Here is a 26,286-nt window from a genome sequence, read left to right as displayed (position 1 = left end):
ACATTCCTACCAACAATTAAAGAGAGAGCCTATTCCTCCATATTCCCAACAACAAAATATTGGCAGCTCCCATTTCGTCAGGGCTTCCTGTGGGCCTCACATCCCTAAATCTCACTACAGCCTCGCGAAAGAGGTACTGTCGTGTTCCCTGTTTACCAGTGGAAACTTATAGCAGTGAATGGGCCTGTCCCAGTCTCAGAGCTAAGGAGTGACTCAAACCCCAGGGCTGACTTCAGGGCTAGAGTTTCTCATCGCCGTGGGCCTCAGCCTCTTTCCCGTTAACGGAACATTCACCCCTGGAAACCCCAGGTCAGCTGACGTGAAAATGAGTTCAGGGGTATCATCCCGGTCCGTATGGGAAGGAAGGTTTCCATCCTCAACTTTCTTCATCCCAAGATTTTCTCACCTGGAATTAAGGGTAACTCCTGAGCGAAAGTAGATTAAGTCAGTGATAATTGGGTAGCCGTGTTCTAGGTTGTCACGTGTGAAGCTGACCTGACCTTAAGAGATCTTTACAGAGAGCCTCTTTCTGAATTCAGTTGTACGTGAGCATCTACATTTGTATGGGAAGAGACGATTTGGTGGTAAGAAGGAAGCGCTCAAATCTGTCTGTGCTGAATTTGAATTTAATTTAAACAAACTTGATTTTGGAGTGTGAACAGAAGAGCCAACATCGAATAATGAATTAATGGCCTGACTTTGGAACAAATGCTCTTCCTGTCCCTTTTCCTCCTGGTAGAAATCTTGTTAGAATTGAATACCTAAAAAGCCAGGGTGTCACTGCTTCACCTCCATAAGCTTCTTGTCCCTTTAATGATCAGATTTCTGCAGTTTGGGTTTAGTGTTCCTCCACAGCCGCCTGAGGCTATTAGCCCATCTTGGGTTTTATTAGAAAAATGTGAAAGTACCGTATTTGTTTGTTTTCAAAACTACCATAGTGCTTATTATCTGGTCTCCGACTAAAGAACACTGTAGACCAGCGGTAATTATATGAACTCAGGCAATTACTTAAGATGTGAGTCCTGCTATAAAATGTAAATCCTGCCTTGGCAATAAGGGGACATCCTGGCTCAGACTAGAAGCTTTTCGTTGTAGGTTTACAGCTCCCAGCAAATGGCACAGCCACTGTCAATCTGAGCCTCTCAGTCTGTCCAAATGCCAACATTAAGATGAAATTAATGGCTAGGCCGAGGATGTCGATTTTAGGAAAATAAGAAATGAGTTTTAGACTAGAGAGAGGAAGCAAGCAACCACTAGTGGAGGCATGTGTTATAACACTTTTTCTGTATTGTTTCTCCCCCTGGACAAGGGGTTACCACTGAATACACTGACACTGGAGCGGCGACCCCCACCCGGCCCCGAGAGCTGGCCCCTTGTCTTCTGCAGACAGGCTCCCTGAATCACAGTGGCAGTGTCCCGTGTTTGTCACATTAGCCTGGAACATCCATCCTTTCTGATGGGCCCTCGGCTGTGGATGTGGGTCCCCCACTCACACTGCTGGGCCCGAGGATGAGCAGCGTCACCCGGATGTTTGCTTTCGGAAGCTCCTCTGCACAGCACAGGCTTTGGGCTTTTGAACTCATTGGGCTTATTGTCAGGGCAGTGCTGTCCTGTGACACCGTAGATTTTCATAATCACACAGCGTGCTCAGAACTTACTCCAGGAGGTGAAAACCAGTTGTAAACTGTACTCGGGGGAAATGTGCCACTTATGGATCTAGAAAAGCAAATTGTTCTTGAACGGAACTCCTCGTATGCATGTGGTGTAGAGAAAGTGGTAACAATATTGCTGTCAGGAGTACTGCGTGGTATAAAAGTGCTATTGGTGGTGGCCTGCCGACTCTCCCCGACATTGAAACCAGGAGAGAGCAGAGAACTCAGATCCTTTGAACCTTTTGAAAACACGTTGGTATTTGCACAAATGTTAAAGTGTGAGTTTTGCTCGTTTGGAACTGAGTGAATTTTATGCAGTTTCTGGTAAAAAATATATATATATATATGTATATATTATTACACCCTCATGGTTCAAAATTTTAAAATCTCAGTTAGGTTTATGGTGAGAAATCTCACTTCTATCTCATCCCACGACTCCCTTCCCTCTTTGAAGGCAGCCATTGTTAGAAGATTGATGCACATACAAGCCACGTACATCACACACTTCCTCTGCCCACCTTTATACGCGTTAGCACAGTGTGGATCCCATTACCTTCCTTCCTTGCTTTTCCCTCTGTAGTTACCTTAGAGATAAGCCCATTTGTATCAGTTTGTAAAGAACGTCTTCATGCTTTTTACTGTGACTGCGAGGTATTCCAGTACATAGATGTACTGTAAGTTATTTAATCAGTCCCTTGGTAACTCACGTTTAGGTTTTTCCAGTTTTTAGCTATGACAAAATAGTGCTACAGCAAATAACCTTGCACATAGTCGTTTTGCATAAATGTGAGTTTATTTTCAGTTCCAAGAAGTGACTTGCTGAGTCAGAGTGTACGTGCATTGACATTGTGAAAAGTGTTGCCAGATTTCCCTTTATAGAAGTTGGGCCGATTACATCCCACCAACCATAGTGGGATCCACACATGTGGTTGTTCCCCATCACTTGCAGCCCAGTTATCTTACCAGACTATTTTCTCTTTACTGATAGGACAGGTGAGAATGGTATCTCGGTGAATTTTTACTTTATATTCCTCTTACTGCCATTGTATTGTGTTTCTTTTACGATGAGCATCTTTTCACTTGTGTAGGAGCTGTGTTTCACTTCCTGTGAACTGCCCCTTTGCCTGTCTTTTTCTGGGGCGTTGCTGGTCTTTTCACTGATGTGTAGGAGCAACTGTATATGTTTTGACCAAGTCAGGATGAGTTGCAGTTGGGGCCTGAAGGACTAAACAAGTCTTATCCTTTACCAGGTTGACTACCTTGAAATAGTTCCGGATACCGGAAGGTACCCTGTGGCAGTGGCCACTGCTGGAGATCTGGTATACCTGCTAAAAGCTGACGACTCTGCCAGAACCCTCCATTACGTGTACGGCCAGCCTGTCACCTGTCTGGATGTCTCAGCCAACCAGGCTGCTTTTGGAGTGAAGAGCCTGGGATGGGTGTACGAAGGAAACAAGGTACAAAAAAAGCGAGATGTGCAATTAACAAAAAAAAGAATATCAATTTTTATTTTTTAGAAGCCAATTAAAAACGTAAAGCTCTCTGATATATTTTTAAGACATATTCAGAAAATATATATTTAGCATGGTATAAAAATGCAAGCACTTCAAAAGGTATAAAATGAAAAAGTAATTGTTCCCTTTCTCCTTCTTTTCCCCAGCCCCACTCCACAGAAGAAACGGTTAATAGTTTTTAGGTCTCCATCTAGAAAAATTGAATGCATATATAGGTACATTTATACACTTAAAAACATACCTTTGTAGAAATGAGATAATAGTCTACATACTATTCTGTACCCAACATTTTTATTTAGTAATATGAGGTGTTATCAAACAATACGGTCAATGTTTAAATAAAAAAAATGTATTACAGTAAAAGACACATTGTCATTAATCCCTCTCACTTTGAACCCACTTATCCCATCATTGTTGCCACTGTCTGAAGCAGTTCTGGAAGTCCTCTTTCATGAATGTCTTTAGTTGTGCTGTCATGGCTGCCTCGATGTCCTGAATCGATTCAAAACGTTTACCTTTCATGGTCATTTTGACTTTGGGGAAGAGCCAGAGGTCACATGGTGCCAGATCCAGTGAATAAGGTGGATGAGGACACAGAATAATGTTTTTATTTGACAGAAATTGCTGTACCAGAAGCGATGTGTGACATGGAGTGTTGTCATGATTGAGGATGATTTATGGCACACTTTAAAACACACCTTCTCTCAACTATAGCTCACACCAACTTACTGCACTGAACAAGTTAAAACTTGTCATACACTGTTACTAAGGTTTGATGCACTGGTTCCTGTATTGAATATCCCTGCCTTTCCGTTGGATGGCACTTGGCAGCCGCAGTCACCGTATTTGTTGATCACAACGGAAAGTCTCGTGTCATTCATCACTTCTGGTATATGGCCATTTCTGTCAAATAAAAACATGATGTCTCCTCATCCACCTTATTCACCGTATCTGGCACCGTGCGACTTCTGACTCTTCCCCAAAGTCAAAATGATTCAGGACATTGAGGCAGCAATGACAGCGCAACTAAAGATACTCACAAAAGAGGACTTCCAGAACTGCTTCCGAAAGTGGCACGAAGGATGGGATAAGTGTGTTCGAAGGGAGGGGGATTAATGGCAATGTGTCTTTTACTGTAATAATTATTTTTTAATTTGAACATTCACTGTAATATTTGATCACACTTTGTGTACCTTGGAGATCAGTCCATGTTGGTGCGTACCAAGCTCCCTCTTCCTAGGATTCCAGCGTGCGCTTAGTGTTTAACCAATCCCCTCACTGGTGCGCACTTAGATTGCTTCCAGTGTTTGAGCTGTTATAGACAATGCTAAAATGAATGTTGCAACTTGCAAAATGTATCTCTGGGATCCATTCCTAGCAATTATGTTGCTTGGTCAGAGGGTATGTGCACTTAATATGTTGACGGACGTTGCCAAATTGCCCTCAAAAAAGGTCGTATCAAAATTAACGTTCTCACCAACATTGCATTAAAGTGCCTCTGATACTCTGAGCCAGAAGCAAGGAGACAAGGTTTTAATTGAAATTCTTTGCATGATAGCTAAATTTTATCACTACCTAGCATTTTACTAGCCAGACTGTCGGCCAGGTACATAGTATTAAATGTCTTAAAGCGGATTTATGGGACTCTCTGTTCCAGTGGAATCGGGCGAGGGAGGGATAAAGTTTTGTTTTGTTTTCCCTCCCATTTGCCTGCTCTTGACCCCGCTGACAGTGGTGTAATCCCTGGGAAGAAACTTCTCTGACCCGGTGGCTCCTAAGGGAGGAGGGCCTTCTCCACACAGCAGTAGTGTGAACTGGAGAGCAGCCAGGCTCTGGGCGCACACGTTCCACTCTCAGCCCTACCGCCTACCACTCCGTGTGACCTTAAGCAGGTTGCTGAACCTCTTCACACCTGTTTCCTCATTTGTAAAAGGAGGGGTCATAACAGTACCCACTTCACAGAATTGTAGGATTAAATGAAAATGTGCACGTAAAGCTTGAAGCAGAATGCCGGGCACGAATGTGCGAGTTAACCATCACTGTGTGGGTCCTGTTATCTCTGCCACTCGCAGCTCGATTCTGGCCTCTGGTTGTGATTTTTACATCGTGTTTTCCCTAATATATAGTCACCTGTCAGGTCAGATCTCATTTATGTCGGCGTTCACTGGTTTTACAACTTAGTAAGTAATCAAAGAGTTGAAGCATCCTGGATTCCAATGATGTACTCTTCAGCCAGGAAGATAGATAAAGCAGTAGAAAATCTGTGTGGCTCGCTGTAATGCTGTAATCTCCGTGTGAGAAGGGACACCCTTTGTGCTTGGTGGGCCTGTTTTGTTGGGGCCTTTTTAGCATATGTTAGCTGAAAGTCTGTGATGATATAACTCCTGTGTTTTGTCTCCCGGGGAAGTGGAGGAAGGGGACAGCAGTTGGTTTCCTAAGGCAGTTTCCTTTCTCGGGCTTTGAAAAACCTTTCTTTTCCAATCCCTGGTGAGCTCATTTGTTGAGAGAAGAAAGACTTTGTATTTGCTTTCTAATTTTTCATCCATTATGCTTTCAAGTTTGGGTTATCTCATTTATTTCTCAAGTTCTCAGTATAGGGAGGTGATAGATATATTTAATACTAGCCTGGTTTAAATTTTTCATATTTTCAATAAATTTTTTATCTGGCAGGTTCTAGTTCTCTTTGACTTATGTGAGTGGATTTATTTCTGTGCAATTGAATATTTTGATAAAATCGTAGTAGATACATTTGAGAAACCAGTTAAAGGGATAGTTCAGCACAAAATTAAACTGGGAGCATCCTTTAGATACTGATGTAAATAGGTACTTTTTTGGATGCCTCTGGAAATTTCCAATCTAATTAATTATAAGCATCAGCTGATTAATGCCTTAATTTTATGAAAATTCATTTTTAAAAGTTTATAGTTCCTCAAATAACTTGTTACCGATATTTTTCATTGGTATTTTAAAATTAAGGGTGGAAGTACCTTTACTACAAGAATGTGTTTAAGTATCCCTCTGAAATCGAGCATTTCGTCATCCCAATCCTTTGTGAGTATAAGCAAACCTCCAAACACTTGTTTTGGGTGGGTGGCTGGTTGCTGTTAGTAGCGCTGGTAATAACTTTGCATTGAGATGTTTCTTCAGCACAAAGCCACCCACTCGGACAGGAAGGAGGTCAGGCTTTACCGTGAAACTTTCCTTATTTGTGCAGAGGCATATGATTATGGGTAATGGATTTCCTGCTTCCTCGGAAAAACCTGGATTTTTAAGAAATGTAATTGTCAGGTAACATTTCTGTGTGAATTAAGCCATGTCATCCTGCTGTCCTGTAACGTCTTAATTCCCAGATAGTCTCATGTGTGGCGCTCAGTGTCACTTCGCTTATGAGTGCCTTATTTTGGTGCTGTCTGTGTTTGGGCCTGGCAGCACTCTTCCCAGCACATTTTATTAGGTTGGTGTGAGACTATTAGCGGTAGAGTTTGCCTGGAGCTGCGTACACATGGGGCTCTGTGTCTGTGCCTCTGGCCTGTATCACTCGGAATCAGATGAAGCTTTTATGAGAACAGAGAGTTTGGTTTATCTTCGTTTGTCCCTGATACAGAACTGGGGTTTAGCTGCAGTCCATTATGGATTCACTATGATAAAAGCAGACAGCGAAGTCCAAATGGTGATAAACAGAATAAATTTTGGTCAGGAACTGATATTTCTTTAACCTGTAGACGTATTCCAGAGGTGTTATTTTGTTTCGTTGGAGATATCTTTGCATCATATGATGATTGTGTTAGCATTTTATAAGTCCACAGCTGTTTGAGCATCAAATAATAGTGGTTCAGAGTCATCCATTCATATATCCAGCGAGCCAGCCCTCACGTGTTTATCGCAGAGAGTTACAGAGCACCAGTTGTGTTCCTGGCATTGCAGCATCAAACAGCAGTACACACAGATTTCAACAAACTGGTACTTGTCAAGGAACCTAACTCTGTTAATAAACAGTTTTCTAAGGAAATGAAATTAAGTGACAGTGAAAACGTATCCATTTAGCCTAAGAAAAAAGGCTTGTGAATACAGCTGGTTTAATCATTCCCAGCTCAGGTAGGAAGGATGAGAGAGAGTTAGGCTCTGGTACATCTGGTTTGCTTACGGCACAGGGGCTTTTGAATTTCAGAGGTCAGAATTAAGGGCACACTTGGATTTGCCAGCATTTTCTTTGGCCAACTAAAGTCATAGGGAAAAAATGGCTATGACCTATTTTCAGTCTTTGTTAAAAGATCAGCTCTTTAAACATCTTTTTAAATGAGTGTATTTTGACTAGGTAATGCGTTTACCTGATTCAGAAATATAAAGATACGAAAGGGAGGGTGTGCAGCAGGACCGCCCCTTTCAACCTGCCACCCAGTTTCTTTTCCTGCAGCCAAATCAATGTCCTCAGTTTTTTGTGGATCCTTCCAGACGTATTTTATGCATATGTAAGCAAATTAGCCATACATGCCCTCACGCCCCTCTTTTTAAAAAGTATAAATAGGGAAATACCCCATTATTGTGCTGTACCTTGCGTTTTCCTGCAACAATTGCTTGAAGATTATTTCACCATTTCTTATGATATAATAAAGAACTTTATAGTGTTTGGTTGTTGTTTTTGCTTTTTGGGTTTTTTGTTCTGCTTTTTGTGGCTTGATGATGTTGCACCTTCTGGAGGTACTGTCATTAATCCGGCCAGCCCCCTGGTGATGGGTGGTAGATGGCTTGCGGTCTTTTGCGCTTGTGCACGGCGTTCAGTCCACGTGAATGTATTTGTAGGGTTAGTTCCTCAGCGTGGACCTTCTGGGTCAAAGGAGTCTGTGCCTTGGTAATTCTGACAGCTGTCGCCCTCTGGAGACGGAACCCTCAGGAAGTGGCAGATGGCAGTGCACCCCACTCCCCTAGCAGTTCCTTCGCATCTTTTCTCTCGCCGGTTTTACAGAAAGAGCAGAACAGAATGAGGCCAGAAGGAACGTACAGAGATTTGTCTGGTCCTGCTCTTCATTAGATATTTTTGTAGCTCTGCTCTCTGCTTTCAGGATGGAAGACTATTCGTTTTGAATCACATGGCTTTACGTACAACCAGTCCAGTGGGGCTGATAGCCCTCTTAGGCCACTGTTAGGGAGGAAAGAGCTGCAACACACACTGATATGTGGCCTTTCTTGGCTTTTTTGGTACCATTTGAGGGAGCAGCGATGGTTCTAGTAAGACAGTAAGCTGACCTGCCTCTTTTCTGTAAAATGAGTTAGGACACGTGACCTTTGGGCTTCTGTCCATCATCCATGTTCCTGGAATTTTTGATGAAGGGCTTAGACGGTTTAAACGTTTACCTGTTGTGTTGAGCTGTTCCACCATGTGAGGCTCCCGGATGGGAGGCTGCTGGGTAGCTGAGGGCATCTCAAGTGGGTTGAGGAATCCATCGCTCTGCTGCTTCTTCTCTAAGGAAATCTCCTAAAGGCCATGCTTACTGCTGGCAGAAATGACTGCGCAGGAAATTGGTGCTGTGTCATCAGTTCCTGTGTCTTGCTGGGCAAGGGGTATGTGGTGAAAAGGGCCACTCAGAGGTCTTTTACTTTTAGATGAACGTGGATTCTTAAGTTTTGCTGCTGCCTTCCTGGGTTCTCAGATATCAGTGGCTTAAATGAGCTTAAAGGTAGGCATTGCTAAGTGGCATATGACTATAAAAGAAAACCAGTGTTCAGGCAATTTCTCTGGCCTTATCTCTTCACCATGTGCAGTACGAAAATCTGAGTCAATTCTGTTAATGTGTCCCTTTGTGCCCAAACATTCCTTTATTATTTGTTTCTATGTCTCATAATTCCTGAATCTGTCAAAAATACTTCCACCCATGAAAACATATTTATGATAATGTATCATCTTTATTAATTCTTTTGCTCCCTGAATTAAATTTTGCTCTCAGAGGGTGAGGAGACAGAATTGTCTCATTTAAGAGCATTATGTTGACGATGAGTCTCATGCCTCATAAAGGAAGAGAGACACCCATTTAGAGCTCTCAGCATCATCCTGTGTATATGGACACATTTCCTAATTTAGTTCTGAAGTGCTTGGCATCCAATGGCAGGTTGTAGTAAGCAGCACGCAGCCTGCATCCTAATCAGGGAGATGCAATGAAGTAACCCGAAGCCTGGATGGGTTTGACAAGGACGCTGGCCTGATGCTGCTGCCTCAGCTTACATCACGCTGGAAAGGAATGTCTCACGTCTCCTGTGATAAGCAGCCCTTCACACGGATGTGAAGAGACTCTGGATTGGCTGCGTGCGCTCATCACGAGTTTCATTACCTGTCTGGGAGAGCCTTAGGATTCAGAAACAGTGCTTGTGAATTCTGACCACGTGCCCCCATCCCTGCCCCAGAGTATGCAGTCCGGCTTTTCTTGTGTTCAAGCTTCCATTCCAGAGAAGGATTAAAAACTTAGTCTTTGTCAAGCAGGATGAGTACTTTGGAATTGGAAGTTCACAAAGTAAATGTCTCATTTCCTTTTCACTGTCATCATAAACCTTTAAAATGTTTTACCTTTACTTTCTCCTTGGAGTAGTTTAGGAAAAGAGTTCTTGGAGACCAAAGTTTTCCAGGATATTGAACAATGCTGACTCCCAGAGGATCCAGTTTTGTTGCTGAGGCTACTGTCATTGTTAGTGACCATTTATTGAACACGTACTATCCGCTAGTTCTGGTTGGCACGGGAAACAGAGAGGAATCAAACATGACCTCTGTCTCAGGGCTTACAGCCTTGCGGTCTTAAACGGCAACTTGCCGTATAAAAGGTTTTCTACACACTGAGATGGACGTGAAGTCATAGGGACACCCTCTCAGTGAGCCTGCTGAACTCTAGCGTGATGAGCAATTATATGGACAAGCAGATGAGGAGGGAAACGTTCAGATGCGTTCTGTACGTGTGTTCGTATTAAAATGGTGTCAGTAAGTGATAGAATTGCTAGTGTGATTTCATAATACATGAAATTCCCCTCACATGTTGGGAGTACCCTGAAGCACCCCCTGGGGCCCTCAGGGTTCTCAGAACACAGTGAGAAACCTCTGACCTGGGGCCCTTTGAGGACCCGACCACTTCTCTTCTGTACAACCATGATGGTGATTCTGTGGGAAGTAGTTCTTGAAACGCTGCTGCTGCTTGTGGAAGCTAAGAGTACTTTGGATTTCTAAGTGATTCCGAATCACTCCTGCGCAGGAGGCTGCACTTACAGAAAGTAAATACAGAGAAAAGTGTTTTCCACTCAGTCAGAGGAGCAGTATAACCACTGGAGACTGAGCAAGGGTTTTGGAGTCAGATAAACCTTCAGCAAGTTTACGTACATGCCTTGGTTTCCCTACTTGGACACAGGATCGTACCTGGGGAAGGTAGCTCCTGTGGTTTGTATGTTGCTGGTACTTGTTAAATACTGAGCACCAGTACCTCCCCATCCCCACCAGCTTTGGGGTCAAGTTGGAGTTCATCAGGGAAGCCTGGGCAAGAGGGCAGTCCAGGCAGCGGCAACAGGTCTGGAGGAGGGGTTTCCAGAGGGGCCAGGAAGCAGCATCGGGGTGACCCAGGCCTGCTGGAGCACAGGTACCGTGGGCTAACGTCATACTTGTAGTGATAGCAGTCTGCTTCTTCACCAGATTCATTTGCTAGAGAACTGCTTTGAAAGAATGCAATTAGAATAGAAAGGGATGGGTCACTTTAGCTTCTTGCGGAACGAATGCCATAAGTTAATGAGAATGCTGAGTCACTTTGTAGAAAGCCTTTGAGAGGCGAAGGCTTGTGGAGAGGGCACTGTGACTTAAGCATCTTTGGTCGTCACTCGCACTTGCATGGTTTTATGTACCAATGACATTTGTATTATTTTCTAATTTTCAAAAACATTGATCCGTGTTCTTGAAGCTCCGAGCAAGCTTACAGGAGCGTTACATTGAAATATATGCTGATCATTGCCGTTTTTCTTGTTTGTCTTCTGAATTAAGCTTAGAATTTTATTTACAGCCCAATTTTTCTAATGGCTTTCTTGATCATGTACATGGAATTTCCATTCCACACCTGTGGGAGACTGTGAACTTGGAGTCGGTCTTAGCGTTTATTTCACCTTGTGGTTTCTTCATGCCACATCAGCAAGTAGGTTTGTTACAAGGGTTGAAAATCAGTTTATTTTTCAGTTAATGAAGATCAAGAGGATGGCTGTTAGAAATGCTTGCCTTTGCTCTACAAGTAAAGACAGTAACACCGTAGGATAGGCTACAGGCTTTCCATACATACATATATATCGAGACACTTGAGACCTGTGTTGGTTTGGGGGAGGGCAGGAGAAAGGCACACAGAAAAGGGCCAGCGCGTGTTTGAATTTCAGAATACTGAAGATATTTTACTGTTTTGCAGTACAATAGCACCTTAAGCTAGACTCATGAAACATTACAAAGTAGAGAACTTTTGATTTTTATTCAACACATAAATGATTATGATTTATTAATTTACTCAGCACTGCAGTCTCCTGGAAGGCACTGTTTTAGACAGTGGGTTTATAATTAACTTATCAATTATTGAGTTGCAGCGGAATTCTAAGGGATGCAGAGTCACTCTCTTAAGCATTCTCTCAGTGTGGTGCTAATTTACACACCGGGAAATCCGGATTTGAAGATGGCGAAGGAAAACTCCAGCCCAGTCCGCCTTTGAATGTTCACATTCCACAGTAAGGGACTCGGGTGGAGGGATGAGGTTAAAGGGCGGCAGGATGGGGCCAGGGAGCGTCTGCCGTGTGCCGCACACAGAGAGCAGCTCTGCTGTGACCTGGGTTCCAGCCTCGGCTCACCTCCTGCTCCATCACGGTCCATTGATACTGGCTGAACCCGGACCGAATTCAGTACCCAGAAATCTTGGGATCTTTCTAGGTGAGGACCTCTGGCGCAGGCTCCACCTGCGCCCCTAGGTGTCTGTCTGCACTGTGGTGTTTCCTTGGGCTGTGAACTCTTACCTCACGTTCACAAGGAGTTTTAAAATATATATTGAGATTGAAATGGAAATAGTTCTTCTCCAGCCCCTTTCCCTCACTTACCGCTGCCCTTTCCCCGCCTTTGCTGTCTTACCACCCGCTGGAGCCCCTCCTCACGGTCCATGTCAGGTTTTGTCAGCGATGGCTGCATGCCAAGGGCTGTGGGTGAGGCCCTGGTGCCCACCTTCTACCTGGCCTTTAAGACCAGGAGTGTCAGGCCCCCATTCTGCAGTCCCACACGTCCAAAATGAACCCCTGCTTCCGGACTATGCCCCGTTTAGTCCTGATTAGCTGTAGTGTTCCTCTCCCCTCCTGTCTCTCCTTGTGCTTTCAGGAAGGGTCCATCCAGAGTCCCACTTATTGGAAGGAGCCTGCCCAGCTGTCCCGGCTCTCAGTGACCAGCCTCTTCCCCACTCCACAGCTCACGTTTTCATCCTCTTACTGCCCAACACTACTCTGGACCAGATTAGCATCAGTTGGGAGACAGGAAGTGAGCATTTAGAGCTGAGAAACACTTTTTTAAAGGCTGAAATTCAATTTTGGCTTGGGTGGCAGTGTAGGTGTACTGTAGGTGTTCTCAAACACCCGGCGGTGTCAGAAAAATACAGCTCCACGGGCCCAGCCCCAGGCTTCTGACTCAGGGACCCTGGGCGGGCCCGGGAATCTGCATGTGTGATGAGTGCTGTTGGTCCTGTTGGTCCAGGGGCCGCACTTCGAGAGCCCGGGGTAGGGGTTTAAAGAGCACGGGCTTGGAAGCCCACCCACCTGGGTTTGAATCCTGGTTCCAGAACTTCATGGTTGTGTAAGTGGTTTGACCTCTCTGCACCCCTGCGTCTTCATATGTAAAGCTAGTGAAATCATAGTACCCACTTTATGGAATTGTGGGGATCGGGTGAGAGAAGCGTGTGGCAGTGTTTGCACCAAAGAGAACACTGTAAACACTGGCCATTATTAATAACCATTTCTGCCAGGAATCAGGAATAAGCCTTGGTGGCAAACACTGACACGGGACTGAGAATAGCTGGGCTCTGCCGAGCGTGTCCTCAGCTCCTGTTGCTACCTGTGTAATTCGGGGCAAGGAACTTAAAATCACTGAAGCCCCAGTTTCTTTATGCATGAAGTGTAGACAGTAGTATTTGTCTGTCTTCCTCTTGGTGGTTGTCAGAATCCAATGGAATGATGTTCTGACAGGATTTGTGTGGGAGGCATATCACGATTGCTACCAAGAGCTAATCCTGAGTGTTCTCTACGTGCAGGGCACTGCTAAGCCTGCCCGTGCAGCGCGGTCCAGCACCTCCGTGCTGTTACAGGTCGTAATGCCCTCGGGGTGTGAAGGGGTGCCTGTGGGTGGACTCTTTGCCTTCCCCCCAAGGCCCTGTTGTTCACTGTGATTTCTTACTCTCCTCCATCAGCTGTCACTTGTTTCGGTCATTTGGTTTTAGCCACATCCTGCCTGTGTACCCACTTCACAGCCTTTGTCTAGTCGAACTTGGGGCCAGGCTAGCAGTTGCCGGGCTAGTCAGCAGAAAATGGATACCCAAGCCGGTGTGATAGGCTCACAGCTGTCTGTACCTTACGGTCATGTCATTTGTAATCCTCCTGTTTTTAAAATAATCCCAAATGCTTTTAATTTTAAAGAGTACATTTCCTAGTTTGCAGCCTCAGTCTTCCTCCCAATATAAAATAGATTTCATAATAACTTTTTGCTCATGGGGACTGTGATTAGTTACATGTCGTTGATATTTGTGAAGAACCTTGAAACTATCCATGCTCTTTATTATGATGAGGCCTGTTGGGAGCATAAAAAGGATTTTCAGCTTTCAGTCACACATTTGCATGATAATTATAATCTCTTCATTGGACTAAATGCTCCAACGGTAAACATTTCCTGTTCATTTTATGTACCCATGAACCATTTCTTTGTGGTCACGTCTTTGCCTTATTCTAGCGCTAGGACAGAGATTGTGTAAAGAGGTCGCCGAAGCAAAGCAGAGTGTGTATTCTGCTCACTGTGCCGAGCAGACCTGCCTTCCCTTATTAATTATTTCCAGCACCCATGGCTGTGGATGGGGAGAGAGGGAGATTTGGGTTGTGTCTGCCTGCGTTTTCACCGGAGCGTACTCCTGCTCTCTGGGTTCCTTTCAGGCTTAGGTCACAATAGGTGTTGGTTTGGCCTCGCTCTGGTCCTTTTGTAGACATCTGCCCACATCACAAAGCCCCGAGTTTGGCACAGTCTGCGGTGATTGGCAGTGCCTTCCCGGGCAGAGTCCAGTCCTGGAACAGTGGGGGTTGCAGGTGCACTGGCACGTGGTGGCGGGGCGCGCACGCGGGCCTTGCCTCCCCAGCGCCTGGCGACGCTCAGCAACACCGTCCCATCCCTGAAATATCTTGGCCTCGTGGGCTTGTCACTCCAATTAAAACTTAAACATGAAAGCAGCCCAGGCTGCTTCTCCCTTTGTGCTGCGTTTCAGTGTGGCCTGTGCCAGAAGCATGTCATGGAAACTGCTGAGGGGGTGCTCTGTTTCAGGGATCTGTGCTTGTCAGGGGTCCATTTCTTCAAGCTCTGCATCTTGCTGGTTGCTGCTGCTAAGTGCACCTGAGAGGCTAGTTTTTGTTTGCCAACAGAAAGTCACCTTTGGGATGGTGGTGAAAGTCATTTTCCACATGTTCACAGATACGCCTGTTAGCAAGCCTCATGCTCTGACTTATCTCTGGCAAGGACTTACAAAATAGTCTCTCTGGCTGATTGTCAAAAATTACATCATATCGGAGTAAACTGCTTTTAAATCAGACATCCATTATTCATGTATATTAACTGCTTTTTTATTTTTTTATTGGCTGTTTTGTGTATGATTTACTCTTTTCTCACTAGCTCCCCCTCCCTCCCCAATTGTCTGTCTTTCTCATTGTTTTTTTTTTAAAATCTTAGCTCATCTGTGAATTTATAGGGGCTATTCACTTAGCTTTGTATGTGACCATCTATATGCAGACCCTGCATTTTTCGTAATGAAATTTTTGACCACCTTTTTGTAGGTCATATTTATGTTGTGTCAGAAGAGCAACTTGCGTCGTTTACATGAGTAAATTCTACCCCAAGAATGGAGGTCTTTTTCTTTTGTATCTTTTTTTTTTTAATGAGCATCACTCGTCTTGTACTTCAAGATCTGTACCGAATGAAACTGTACCTCCCACTTCTGAGACAGCTAAATACATTGCCGTTGGTGGAAAGCACAATGACTTAATGTGTTCATTTGTATGCAAGGAGCATATCTTTACTGTAAGGCCGGTGTATCATCCGCCTGTAATAGATAGATACAGGCAGAGATGCATAGCATTGTTCATTGTTTCATCAAATGTATACTGAGTCCCTCCTATGTGCCAAACACGGTACAGGTATCCAAGGAAGCCTCTGTTCACTCCACACTAATGCCAGAGGGTCCCCTCTGCATCTGGCATCCTTGTGGCCATGGGACATCGATTGCCCCAAGTCGGGGCACGTGACTGTTTGGAATAATAAGGACTAATACAGTTGGCTCTATTTATTTAGCCCTAATACAGCATTGTTGTGGTAGATAGTCAGTATTTGTATACTTTTATGCACACTTACCTGAATCTTTGTTCATTATTCCTTTCAGCATCTCACATCTTTTTTTCTGTAATGGTTTTCCATCTTCCAAAAGTCTTGTAGAAGTTTCTTTAGTGAGGGTCTCTTAGCCACAAGTGTTCTCCATGTTTCTATCCCCCCAAACTCTTTATTTCACCCTCATTCTAAGGTAATTTGGCGAGTCCTTTGTAACTCTAGGTTGACAGTTACTTTCTCTCAGCCCTTTGCAGAGATTACTGGTTGTGACTTCGATGGATGCCACTGAGAAATTGGCTGTCAGTCTAATTGTCATTCCCTCCTAGGACCGTTTCTCTTCTTTCAGCTGCTTTTAAGGTCTTTTCCTTGTCTTCCATTTTCTGTGGTTTCACTCTGCCTCTAGGTGTGGATTTAGTTTTATTTTTCGCGTTTGGGATTTTTTTGTGTGCTTCCTTCCTTTAATTGTAGAAAATTCTCAGCCATTGTCAAAATTTTCCTGTCCCTCATTCTCTGTCTTCTTTCTGTCTGGACTAGTTGTGTGTTAGACCAGCTTGTTGTCTCTTTTGTGCTCTCTACTGCTCGTTCATATTTTCCTTCTCTTTCTCTGTTGCATTCTGAATAATTCCTTAAAATCTATCTTCCAGTTCACAGAATTCTCTCTTGGGCTCCGTCTAATTACTGGTTGAACTCATCCATTGACTTTTTAATGTCTAGAAATTCTGGTTTTGTGTTTCAGCGTGTTTTAGTTTTCTGTTTTTGACCCCTGTACTCTTTTGTTTGTATAAACATTGTCTTCATCTGATATCCTTGGAAGTCTAATTCGTCTGTTTGTTTTCTGCCTGTCACTTATGATGAGGTGTTTCTTTCTGTACTTGCAATTTTGTTTTTATCATGAGCTCATATTTGGCAGATGTCGGTTTGTCAGTCTCCTAAGGGGCCTGAGTTGAAAGGGTTTTCCTCCTGAGAAGATTCTGCCAGGTACCAGAGGGCATGTTACCAACCTGAAAATACTTGAGACTAATTACTGGGCATGGGGATTGTTGGCCTTGTAGGTAGTAGAAATTCAAACTCAACCTGTGTGAGGGCAGACATGCGATGACAGACCCCAGGGCAAACATTTTCCACCCTGAGCTGAACCGGAGGCAGACAAGCTTCTGGGTAGGCCCTGTTCGCTTAAGAACAGATTACACCCCCCCCCCATTTGCTTTTTCCTGAGAATACACAGCTGCACAAGACCCCAGCTTTATGCAGAGGTCCCCGTTCTGCTGTTCCACCTGGTGCTGGCTGGAATCTTTGCCTCCTGTTCCCAGTTCTCTAGGCTCCCGACACTGGTGATAACCTCAGAGTATCCCTGGCATGAGAGCTCACTTTCCTTTCTGGTTTTCATGCTCTCCATTTTTGGCTCCTCAGAATTTCTCTGATTTCTTAGAAGGTGAGCATAATGGTTGAAAGAATTTTTATTAACACACCAAATCTTACCTAGTGTTTCCGGCGTTTAGAAACAGGAGGGTTTTCCAGACATTCTTGTCTGCCGTATTGACAGAAGTGGATATAGTTTGGGAGTTCTAGAATCTGGATACCATGGAGAGAGATCTATGGAACCGCCTTCTATTTTGAGTAGGATGAAGTGGCTCCTTTGTACAAGCCAGCAGCAAGATTGGGCATCCAGTAATGGGGGCATGTGTTAAGCAAAACAAGGCATATCTGAGTACTGATTGTGTCCCAGACTGTGGCAAGCTCTAGGTTTACCTGATAGCGTGTCGGTCAGTCTACAGGGCCTTACTGAGCTCCTGGCACTTGCTGGGTCCTTAACTAAAGCTGCAAGAATGAACGATAGGGTTTCTTTCCCCAGGAACGTGTAGTCAAAGTCTAGGCCTGTGTCTTACACATGGGGCGTGAGCTTGGTAACAGCCTCAGCCGACCTGCTAGAATCAGCCTCCTCAGTGAATCTCCTCCCCTCCCATGTCTGAGAACCACGGTCTGGGAGAAAGTCAGAGGAAGACAACGCTTAAGTTGAAGATGGCACCGTGGGAATACCAGATGAAGGGTATAGATGGTGAACGCCTTCAGCACGGACAAGAGGGAACCAGCTCTGTGTGTGAAGGGCCAAACATAGCACAAAATCAGTGTGACAGCGATGGAAGAGGAGAGCATGTGGGTTATTTGCTTGACTCTCTAGAATTTGGCTTCTTATCATGATTTGCCCCCTTCAGAAGAGCAAAATATCTGTGGTCGCAATGGAGGTGGGTTATTAGGGCTCAGAAAAGAAAGTGGGTAGATTTGTCGTCTCCAAGAATTTGAATCAAAGCTGCTCCCCTGCCTTTGAGCTTTTGCTCTGCTCCAGTGCAGCCAGCATCTCCGGATCTTTTGCTCTGTCACTTCTCTTTTTTGAAAATGGTGGCAGACAAGTTAGCTTTCATTCACAAGCCTTGTTAAATGCTGTCGTCTTGTAAGGAAGCCTTCTGACCACTCCTCACCACTTTAGGAGGGCAGTGCTGGGGTTCTCGGGAGGTGAGCGGCTGGCCGGGTCGATTCTGTTGTTGGCAGACAGGAGTGTGAGGAAGACTCACTGTTTTCGTAAAGTCAGAGAAAACGCGATCGGGTTCCTTTCTTCATCAGTACATGACCGCTGTCGTGGACTGGGGCGGCATGTCTCTGATCTCTTCATAGTGATTTCTGTAGGCAAGTGGTTGCTATTTAATAACGAGGGTGGTAGCACTCCTAGATTTTAGGAAGTGTTTGCAGTGCCAAATCCAGTTCTGACTGGGTGAAGGAGGAAGTTGGCCTGCCTTAAGCCCACCCCACTGCAGTGACTGACAGATGCCACATCTCAGCTCTTTCCTTGATGGTCTGTTGGAAAGTCCGTTCCAGCACACTCGGTGGCCCAGGTCACACGTGGTCACACGCAGGGCCCGCCCGCACAGGGCAGTGGCTGATGCTTCCCGGGTGCTGGGCCTCTGGTGGCCACCTCTTTCCTCACTGCACTGCTGCCCCCGCTGCTGACAACACCAGCTGCTAGGACATGGCTGGAAGGTGGGTCTCCTCCGAGAGGCAAGTCCCACGTATGGAGGAGCAGGACAGCTGGCGGCCGTGCACCAGCTGGCGGAGAGGTGGATTGTTTCAGCTGGCAGCACGCTGAGGCTTCGGCACGTCATCCGCTGGCCCCGTTCATTCCAGTGCCCACTGCACAGAAGATGATTCATAAATACTGTTGACTGGCCGTTGAGCGAGTTACAGCATTCTTTATTTTGTCTGAAAAATGAGGAACAACCCAAACATCCATCAGTATGGAATTATATAGCCATAGAGAAATCCTATGCCACCATCATGAAGAACAAGATTTATCTGTAGGTACTGACAAGGAAAGAACTCTCACGTTATCTGGTAGGAAAAACAAATCTTAGAACAATAATGCCATTCAGAGAAAAGAATAATTTATACAGACATACGGGGGTGGGAGCAGACAGACACAAGACAAATGTGTATAGAAAAAGTCTAACCGTACGTACGCTAAGCTTTCAAGTGGTCATTTCTGAGAGACGGGTATACAAAAGATTACCACTTTTTGTTACATTATTATGTTAAATTAACTTTGACAAAGTTGAAAGGATTCTAAGGTTAGGAGTTCTAAAAATACTTGAAGATCTCTAAGCAGGAAAAAAGCAGACCTAAAGAAAACTTTCTGCCAAAGTTTTTTTTAAACAATACTTGTTTCCACCAGTGCCCTCAAGATTTACCTGGAAGCTAAAGAGAAGGGAAAACCACCCATAGTTATCTTTGCAAATACACACCAGTCTTAACGTGGCTTAGTCGTCTTAGGTAATTCTCAAAGAAACATCTAACTCCTATGAAGATTTGCTCAGTAATCACTATTTAAGCTCTTTGTAATATACACTTGCTACTTAAAAGAAAAAAATCTCCAGCAACGTCTATTGATTTGGCGGTCACATTAGGGCAGAATATTTTCTCCAAGATTTTCACTACGGGTAGTTTTTTTCCTTCTTTCCAGCATATCCATACGCCTCTGAGAGTGAGTCAAGTGCCATGGATGGAGATTCACCCAACTAGGGCAATAAAGAGAAAAATTAGTCTAATGCATGGTCTTAACAAGGGGGAGAGTGTGAGCATGAATAATTAATCTCACTAGTCTGTGGCAATCAGATAAAATGAAGTCCCATTTGCTCAACCTTATTAAAAGAGAGAGAGTGCGGGAGGGAGGGAGGGAGAAATGGTAAAGGTCGTTAAGGGACTTGTAACATGGAAAGACCTGCCTTGGAGATGGGTAATGTGTTTTCTAATCTCTGTGGTCTTTAACTAAACGTAATGGTGAAGGTACTCTTCAGATAGTTCTAATTCATTGAATTATTAAACATTTTAGAAAATACTTGACTCCTGACGACTAACTTAGATGTCTTTATGATGAATTTGCAGTCTTTTTCGAGAGGGATGAGATCTCACTCTATTACTCCGAAATGATCCATCCACTTGTCAAGAGCTTCTAGAAAAAGTAAAGGATAGGAACTGACTTAGTATCAGATTTTAATTTTTATATTTACCATAGACACTTTATATTTTAAAGGCCTACCTTCCTGCTATAAAACTTGAAGTATTTTAAAAACAAGAAGATACTGAGTCTGAGAACCCTATTGAAAGCCCTATAATGGTAATAAATGCAGAATATTAGTTTCATGACAGACCGAGGTTACTGGGTTTTTTTTTCCCCTCCCTCTAGGAGCTGATTTAATGCACTTTTTAGGTTTTCACTGTAGATAGATTTTATTATTTCTGTGTTCTTACCTGGAAGGATAATCTTATTTTGGGTATTTTAGAATTGTGGGAATTTTCTCAGAAACTTGTATTTTCAACTGCATGAAAAGAAAAATGAACTTTAGCTTGCTCTCTGGTCTTATGGATTAAGAAGCCATTGTAAATTTTGCAAGTGCACTCTTCCCTTTCAGATGCTGTTAGCAACAATTAGTTAACATTATAGTGTTGTTTGTACTATTAGGAATTTCCAAGGATTCCGTTGTTAGAAATGTGTGTTGACAGTGAGATCGCTGGTATTCACGTTGGAGACAGTTGATTAACTTCTCAGTACTAAAATAAGAACTGTATACTAATAGCTGATAAATGAATAGGTTAACAAGGGGAAAAAAACCCATTTTAGCATGTGTGCTAGGAGAGGAGACTCCCCCTACAAAACACTGATATTAAAACTTTGGAGTTCAGTGATTAATTTTAACCACATGGTCCACAGAATACAATGTATGCATGGGAGTGCGTGTGTGCGTGCGTGTGTGTGTGTGTATGAATGAGGAGGCCTCTGAACTGTGAATTTTGGGACAAGGACTGTGTCCCCAGTACTTACAACAGTGACTGGCTCATAGCAGGCATTTAATGTCAATCAAGTGGAATTGAATTACTAAGATTTTTTTTTTTAAGTAAAAGACTTAAATAATTTTCAGAAAGATTATTTATGAGTCATCCTTATTTTTTCTTTTTGCTGGAGAGAAGTCACTGGAAGTGTTCACATTCAATGAGTACATTGTCTAGAGACGAAGAATGTCTTATTTGCCTCATACGTTGTGGAACAGAGCTTCCTAAAATTGGCAAGTGGAGAGTGATCGAAGAGAGAAACATTTGGGACTCGGACTTTGTAGTTTAGTCTAAAGGAATCATCGAGTGGTTTACTACGCAAGCTTCATCTACCGGGGTACTTGTACAGGACTTTTGTTTTACCTCCAGTAGTATAAATAAAGAGAGGGGGAAAAGAGAACCCATGCCGGCTCTGCCACAGCTTTCTGGATCTGTTAACGTCCCCATTAATTCCCAACCAGAAGCAGCCAGTGACCTTAGTTTCCACGCCTCTTGTTCTGTGTTAGGAAACTGGGAAACCTAATTTCCTCGCTTGGTATTTTTCTTTGTGTCCTTTGAGTTTGTTTGCACCTGGGCCTGAGGAATGCTCTGGCTTTTCCTTTCTTCTCTTTTGCATGTCCTTCTGTCATTCTACCAGCCATCTCCCTGTCATATCGTTACCTGGAAAAGGTCAGGATACTTCGTGGCAGACTGTCTTTAATGGGAGCTGAGGTAATGACCCTGCCCTGGGCCACGCTGCAGTGACACGTGTTTGACGGGAGTCTGCGGGATTGTAATGGCCCATCGCATCTTCTTCCTCCCCAGATCCTGGTGTACAGCCTGGAAGCAGAACGCTGCCTCTCGAAGCTGGGCAATGCGCTGGGCGACTTCACGTGCGTCAACCTCAGGGACAGCCCTCCCAGTCTCATGGTCAGTGGCAACATGGACAGGAGGTACGTCTGAGTACCCCGCCGAGGCCTTGCGCCTGGCCTCCTCCACTGTGCTCGCCCATTTCCTCTGCGGTTCCCACTCCTCCATCCTCACTGCACACACAGCCTGGCCACCTGAGTTCAGCCCCGATCCCATAAATACTGTCTCTGTGAACTTGGAGAACAAAGTCTCGTATTAGGTAATAGTTGGACGGAGCCGTGTCTCTGCCTCATTTCTGAAACACCATGGGAAGGTTGTCTTTTAAGCCATTTGGTGGACGCAGTTGGTGGAAGGTCCAGTGAGACCACTTGGAATATCTTTTGTCTCCCTGCTGCAAAATTTGTTTGGCATTTAAAAGCTCACTTTCTAATATTAAAAACAATAACCTAAGGGATGAATCATGTTCAACAAAATAGGGTTGCCTGCCAAATGATGTCAAGAGTGTATTTCAGAACACTGTGGTGTCCCTCTGGTGATGGGGGAAAAAAGAGACTTTATGTGAACAGATTCCAGTTTCTATTTAGCTGATTAGCAGTCTTCTCTTTAACGCATTGGCTTAGGGACTCGGATTTTCCCGGTACAGAGTCCAGTGCCAGCCACGGACGCTCCAGGAACCATCAGCACGAAAGGATTAAAGTGTTTGAAAAGACTCTCTGAGTCCAAATTTTAGGTTTTTTCCCCTCCCTGTCTCCTCTCCCCCTTGTCTTTTCCTTTCTTTTTTTTTGGCTGGTTATCTGCCATGTCTGATCCACTGCCCTGAAGAGAGGTAGCCTGGCTGGAGGCCAGGGTCTGCCAGCACCCCCTCCCCCGGGCCCGGCCCCAGGCTGCAGGTGGCAGGCTGCTCGTGGGGGGATCAGATCGGGAGTGGGGTACGCCTTCGTGCCAAAGCCTAGATCTCTGTGGCTCCAGTGCAGCAGCTTGCACAAATAATTATTTTGTCAAATAATATTTTCAACTCCTGACCTTCACCCCTCTACCGCTCCCTTCCCTTAGAGCCAAAAGAAAATGCGAGTACCTTTGCTGAAAGAAAATACTGGATCATTTTTTTCCCAAGGCCTCCGAAAATGGCTATTTCCGAGGCTTGAGCACTGAACTCTTCCATGTGGGTCCAGTTTTTCTCTTCAAAAAGCTAGGCTTGATCAGTGGCCCCACATGTGGTACGGTAAATGAAACCCATCGCTTTGTAGTTTTACTGTCACGGTTTAGTTTCCAGACTGAGCTGTACAAAGGCTTATCTGAGAGGTCCCTCCCCACAGGGACCTAGTAGTGGCTCGCTTTCCAAGAGAGCAAATGCAGAGGGCTCTTTGGGGCATCCAGATGGAAGCGTTTGGGATTGTAGGTTGTGCTTCAGAGTTTGTTTACAGCATGGCCATTTAGGTGGTCAGCCACAGCTCGACTCCCAGGAAACCAAAATGGTGTTCCAGAGACGAGACCTCCGTTTCTGTATCATTCAGCTCACTTAGCTCTAGAACAACAGTCAGACCCAGGTGGTCATGACACTTAGGAGACTAGGAACGCTGACTTTTTCCTCTGAGGCTGGGCTGCCTGATTATGTGCCCATGGCCAGGAGAGGAGCTAAATGCTCAGTGTACGAGAGCTCGTGGTCATTTCGACGTCCACCTTTGACCACGTGAAGTCCATTTTATTAGTAAGCAATGTTCTTTTCTTTTTAAACCCCTCCGTCTCTGTGGATGAAAAGAACAGACTAGTGACTTGGAATTGGGGCGGGGGCTATCCAAAGTGGCGTTTCATCAGGGCAGTTCTAAATCTGTGTACCAGCTCTCTGACTACTGCTGGGACATCATGGGCTCACTGTCACCTGGAAGGTTGTTCTTTAGCCATCAGAATAGCAGTGTTAGCAATAGAATTTGAAACACAGGAGTTAAAAAATCATACATGTGGAAACAGGAAGGAATAAGGAATCTACACTTTTCAATGTAGTAGAGGGAGGTCTTGTGGGGTTTTTTCCCAAAGGCTTAAATAGCTATGAGTAGGATTTCCTGAGAGGCACGCCCAGGGTTGTACAGCTTATGTTTTATTTCACAAGTGGGTGAAAGGGGTCAAAGACTGTGAAAAGAATTACATCCTTGGCTGTTACTTAATGGCTGATGCAATTTTTAAAAACCTAGAATCTCCTTTTTTTATGTTAAAAAACTGAATTTCCAGTGCATTTTCTTCGTACTTTATAAATAACTTGAGGGTGAAATGGACTCTAAAGATACATAAAACTGTCCCAGCTTAAGACAAAAATAGTTTTCGTTCAAATAAGGAAATCAGCTTGATTTAGTTGGCAAGGGTCTAATTTTGCAAGTTTTGGGGGGGCGGGGCAGGAAATAGGCAGAAATGAAAATGGAAGAAAATAGCTCACGTAGCTTGTCACCCTTTCCAGAAATAAAACACAAACAGAGGATAAGTTAGTTGAGTCTGATGAAGATTAAGAGGCTGATTAGGGTGGAAACTGAGGTATCACTGGGCTGTGCTTTTCCCCGGCTGGTAGAGAAGGGCTGTGACGTGGGGAGGGGCTTGGGGTGGCTTTGCACAAGAGTTTTAATGCTATAGAGCAGTGAGTCTTCTTAATGCAAATTTTGTCTTCTAAACCAAGCGGAAAGAACGAGTAATGTTAGCCGCGTGGTGTCAATTAGGTATTAGGACTGGGTGCTTGAGTCTGTTCCGCTCACCACAGTGTCTTCCAGTGCTCAGTGGGTGTTTAACACGGTATGTTTTGTATTTATCCCGAGATGTGCTTTTCTCTTCCTTCTTGTATTTTCTTATCGGTGAAATCAGGAGGTATCTTTCACAATGGCGTCTTAAAATTAATTGGCCGAATTTTAAAACGTCACATAAAGTAACAGTGCTTCTTACTGTCAGTGGTGTTTTCAATGAAAGTATGTATTTGTTCAGTGAAGGCAAAAATGAAGTAATAGCTTAGGAACTGGAGCATTAGTGAGAAGCTTCAGTGGGTTACCAAGAGAAAGTCTGCAGGAAATAGACCACTTGGTTTTTGTTTTTTAATTAAGCTCTGTTTGGGGGTTCACTGGGCATTTAGAATCTGTACATTTATCTCTTCCACCAAATTTGGGGAGGTTTTGGCCATTTCTTCAAATATTTTTTTCCCCTGCACTAATCCCTTTCTCCTCTCCTTCTGGGGCTTCAATAATGTGAATGTGAGACCCTTCGCTATTGTCCTACAGGTCATTGAAGCTCTGTTCATTTTCTTTCCTAAACTTTACTTTTTAGTCTTCAGATTGCGTCATGTCTCTTAATTTAACTGTAGGCTCACTGACTGCGCTGTCATCTCCATCCTGCTATTGAGCCCGTCCAGTGCAGTTTGTACTTTAACGGTTTTATATTTTGTGATTCAAAATTTCCGTTCAGTTCTGTTTCATAGTTTCTACTTCTCTGCTCCAAATGTCATGCTTTCCTACCATTTTACCTTGACTCATGGAATATAGTTACAAGACCCACACGAAAGTCATTGATGATTCCCAAAATTGGGGTGACATTAGGATTGCCACCTGCTCGTCGTTTTTTCCTTTGAGAATGGGTCACATTTACCTGGGTTGTTTTTGTTTTGGGGGGGAGGGGTATGTAAGTAATTTTGGATTGTATCCTGGATATTTTGAATGTTGTGTTGTGTCCACTGTGGATCCTGTTACATAATCCTCTGGAGATTTTTCTTAAAACAGGTAATAACCCCGGTTAGGTTCAGACTACAAGTCCTGTCTTGCCCTCTGTGGGTGGTAATCTCAGTGTCAGTTGAATTTCCAAAGCCTTTGCCATGCTTCTGTGGCTCTGTCCACACATGAGCCATTCAGGTGGTGGTCAGATGGCAATTCAACCGCGTTGAGTTCTCAGAGCCTCTGCTGTGCTGCTTTGGGTCTGTCCTGCACAGCTCAGAGGTGAGCCTGGGATCTTGTGGGGTCCTACACAGTGGGCTCCCCTCCTCCCATTGCCTCTCTTCATCCCTACACTTTCCAGCCTTCAGGGACTCTTTCCCTGGGCCACTGACCAGCATATGGGGATTCTCCCAGAGTTTTACAGTCCTGTGACGAGGGGACTGTCTCTGGGGCAAAGCCACAAAGAAAAGAGGGGGAAAGAGTCCCCCCCCCCCCACACACACACACTCTTTGGATTGCAGAGGCCCCTTTCCTTGGCCTTCAGAAAGACTGAGTTTCTGTTGGAGTTTTAGCTCCTGCATCACCACACAGCTCTGCTACTGGAGCTCACACTCAGG

General features: G+C 44.4%; 1 protein-coding gene across 3 annotated transcripts in view; it reads left to right on the top strand.

The window, feature by feature from the left end:
- Positions 1–26,286, top strand: part of FBXW8 (F-box and WD repeat domain containing 8) — a 108,629-nt gene that overhangs the window by 67,772 nt on the left and 14,571 nt on the right. For all 3 annotated transcript variants that reach the window (XM_019753955.2, XM_019753956.2, XM_074321827.1), the window contains exons 7-8: positions 2,903–3,109; positions 21,948–22,075. In XM_019753955.2, coding sequence (XP_019609514.2) covers positions 2,903–3,109; positions 21,948–22,075 — 335 coding nt within the window. The remainder of the gene's footprint in view (positions 1–2,902; positions 3,110–21,947; positions 22,076–26,286) is intronic.

The sequence above is a fragment of the Rhinolophus sinicus genome, linkage group LG16, assembly GCF_036562045.2.
Source record: "Rhinolophus sinicus isolate RSC01 linkage group LG16, ASM3656204v1, whole genome shotgun sequence".
Classification (NCBI taxonomy): Eukaryota; Metazoa; Chordata; class Mammalia; order Chiroptera; family Rhinolophidae; genus Rhinolophus; species Rhinolophus sinicus.
The sequence above is the reverse complement of the archived record's forward strand: the minus strand, read 5'-3'. Positions and strand labels throughout refer to the sequence as shown.